The 3,072-nt window shown below is 44.8% G+C and overlaps 1 protein-coding gene and 2 long non-coding RNA genes across 3 annotated transcripts in view; 1 reads left to right on the top strand and 2 right to left on the bottom strand.

The window, feature by feature from the left end:
- LOC106535667 (uncharacterized) overlaps nt 1–2,947 on the bottom strand; it is a 6,068-nt gene extending 3,121 nt beyond the window's left edge. Inside the window, exons 1-2 of the long non-coding RNA XR_001312466.1 lie at nt 2,930–2,947; nt 8–91 (exon numbers count right to left, since the gene is read on the bottom strand). This is a non-coding gene — a long non-coding RNA (uncharacterized LOC106535667). The remainder of the gene's footprint in view (nt 1–7; nt 92–2,929) is intronic.
- Nucleotides 131–1,832, bottom strand: LOC106535668 (uncharacterized). The gene is made up of 3 exons (XR_001312467.1): nt 1,812–1,832; nt 248–297; nt 131–163 (listed from the first exon to the last, which is right to left on the bottom strand). It is a non-coding gene; the product is annotated as an uncharacterized LOC106535668 (long non-coding RNA).
- The window catches only part of cdyl (chromodomain protein, Y-like), a gene marked incomplete at its 5' end in the record, with an annotated part of 7,384 nt that continues 4,627 nt past the window's right edge, over nt 316–3,072 (top strand). Inside the window, 1 exon segment of the mRNA XM_014032726.1 lies at nt 316–566. Within this exon segment, the coding sequence (XP_013888180.1) occupies nt 316–566 (251 nt within the window).

Below are 3,072 nucleotides of genomic sequence, written 5' to 3'. Positions count from 1 at the left end.
GTCTGACCTCCAGTCTGACCTCTAGTCTGACCTCTAGTCTGACCTCCAGTCTGACCTCTAGTCTGACCTCTAGTCTGATCTCTAGTCTGACCTCTAATCTTATCTCTAGTCTGATCTCTAGTCTGATGTCTATTCTGACCTCTATTCTGATCTCTAGTCTGACCTCTAGTCTGATCTCTAGTCTGACCTCTAATCTTATCTCTAGTCTGATCTCTAGTCTGATGTCTATTCTGACCTCTATTCTGACCTCTAGTCTGACCTCGAGTCTGATATGTGGTCCGGGTCCTGTGGTCTGACCTGCACCTTCTTCTCCAGTAAACGCAGCGCTGATGGAGGCTGTCACTGCCAGTGGTATGTCGGCGGTCCACAGTGTTACCACAGCAAGCAGTGTGATTGGGAAGCGGCGCCTGGAGGAGCGCTCTACGTTTGATAAACGTCTGAGGTTCAGCGTTCGTCAGACGGAGAGCGCCTATCGCTACCGTGACATAGTGGTAAAAAAACAAGATGGCTTTACTCACATCTTACTGTCCACTAAGAGCTCAGAGAACAACACGCTCAACCCTGAGGTAAGACCTCAACTCTTCTCCCATTCAAGATCCCAACCATACCACTCAATACACTGCACTTAGACCACACCCACAACCGCTGTCATACATTAGACCACACCCACAGCAGCTGTCATACATTAGACCACACCCATAACAACTGTCATACATTAGACCACACCCACTGTCATACATTAGACCACACCCATAACAACTGTCATACATTAGACCACACCCATAACAACTGTCATACATTAGACCACACCCACAACAACTGTCATACATTAGACCACACCCACAACAACTGTCATACATTAGTCCACACCCACTGTCATACATTAGTCCACACCCATAACAACTGTCATACATTAGACCACACCCACTGTCATACATTAGACCACACCCATAACAACTGTCATACATTAGACCACACCCACAACAACTGTTATACATTAGACCACACCCACAACAACTGTCATACATTAGACCACACCCACTGTCGTACATTAAACCACACCCACAACAGATACTAACCTGAACCCACAGTAGCAGGTACAGTCTAATGTCTAAGAGGTGTTTTAGACACAGTCTATCAATGGTAAACTTTAAATTTATGATTAATTGTAACAAAATAAACTTAAAAGGTGAAGATAAGATAATAACAGTTGTCCTGCCAATGAGCTGTTGGCTTTAAGTAACTGAGCAGTTTAGTTGGATAGAACAGTCTGAAAATAAGCTGCTTTAAAGTCTCCATCAAACAGAAACTAACTGTGACATAATGCAGCTCCTCACTAAAAACTCATCAGTGAGTAAAACTTTAAAAATATTTCTGTATTTATTACAGATGTAGTCAGTCATACACTTAGTTTATTAGTGTTTAAAAGAGGACGTGTTAAAACTGTTCAGTCAAAGTTAAACATGAAACATTAAAGTTGATTACAACTGGCCCTTCAGGGCCACTATAACGCTCATGTGGCCCTTCAGGGCCACCATAACGGTCATGTGGCCCTTCAGGGCCACTATAACGCTCATGTGGCCCTCAGTGAAAATGAGTTTGACCCCACTGACCTGAGAGGTGTTTAGGGTGCGGTCTAATGTCTGAGATGTGTTGGGTACAGTCTATTGCCTAAGAGGTGTTTAGGGTGCGGTCTAATGTCTGAGATGTGTTGGGTGCAGTCTATTGCCTAAGAGGTGTTTAGGGTGCGGTCTAATGTCTGAGATGTGTTGGGTGCAGTCTATTGCCTAAGAGGNGATCTCTAGTCTGACCTCTAGTCTGACCTCTAGTCTGATCTCTAGTCTGACCTCTAGTCTGATCTCTAGTCTGATCTCTAGTCTGATCTCTAGTCTGATGTCTATTTTGACCTCTAGTCTGATCTCTAGTCTGACCTCGAGTCTGACCTCTAATCTTATCTCTAGTCTGATCTCTAGTCTGATGTCTAGTCTGACCTCTATTCTGACCTCTAGTCTGATCTCTTATCTGATCTCTAGTCTGACCTCTAGTCTGACCTCTAGTCTGATGTCTAATCTGATCTCTAGTCTGATGTCTAGTCTGACCTCTATTCTGACCTCTAGTCTGATCTCTAATCTGACCTCTAGTCTGATCTCTAGTCTGATCTCTAGTCTGATCTCTAGTCTGACCTCTAGTCTGATCTCTAGTCTGATCTCTAGTCTGATGTCTAGTCTGACCTCTATTCTGACCTCTAGTCTGATCTCTAATCTGACCTCTAGTCTGATCTCTAGTCTGATCTCTAGTCTGAACTCTAGTCTGACCTCTAGTCTGATCTCTAGTCTGAACTCTAGTCTGAACTCTAGTCTGACCTCTAGTCTGATGTCTAATCTGACCTCTAGTCTGATCTCTAGTCTGACCTCTAGTCTGATCTCTAGTCTGACCTCTAGTCTGACCTCTAGTCTGACCTCTAGTCTGACTTTTAGTCTGATCTCTAGTCTGATCTCTAGTCTGACCTCGAGTCTGACCTCTAGTCTGATCTCTCGTCTGATCTCTCGTCTGATCTCTAGTCTGACCTTTAGTCTGATCTCTAGTCTGATCTCTAGTCTGACCTCCAGTCTGACCTCTAGTCTGACCTCTAGTCTGACCTCAAGTCTCACCTCTAGTCTCACCTCTAGTCTGACCTCTAGTTTGATATGTGGTCCGGGTTCTGTGGTCTGACCTCTAGTCTGACCTCCTGTCTCACCTCTAGTCTCACCTCTAGTCTCACCTCTAGTCTGACCTCTAGTCTGACCTCTAGTCTGACCTCTAGTCTCACCTCTAGTCTCACCTCTAGTCTCACCTCTAGTCTGACCTCTAGTCTGACCTCTAGTCTGATCTCTAGTCTGATCTCTAGTCTGAACTCTAGTCTGATCTCTAGTCTGACCTCCAGTCTGACCTCCAGTCTGACCTCCAGTCTGATCTCTAGTCTGACCTCTAGTCTGATCTCTAGTCTGAACTCTAGTCTGATCTCTAGTCTGATCTCTTGTCTGATCTCTAGTCTGATCTCTAGTCTGACCTCTAGTCTGACCTCCAGTCTGA

Source organism: Austrofundulus limnaeus, unplaced genomic scaffold, assembly GCF_001266775.1.
Source record: "Austrofundulus limnaeus strain Quisiro unplaced genomic scaffold, Austrofundulus_limnaeus-1.0 Scaffold1522, whole genome shotgun sequence".
NCBI lineage: Eukaryota > Metazoa > Chordata > Actinopteri > Cyprinodontiformes > Rivulidae > Austrofundulus > Austrofundulus limnaeus.
This window is presented reverse-complemented; position numbering and strand designations above follow the sequence as displayed.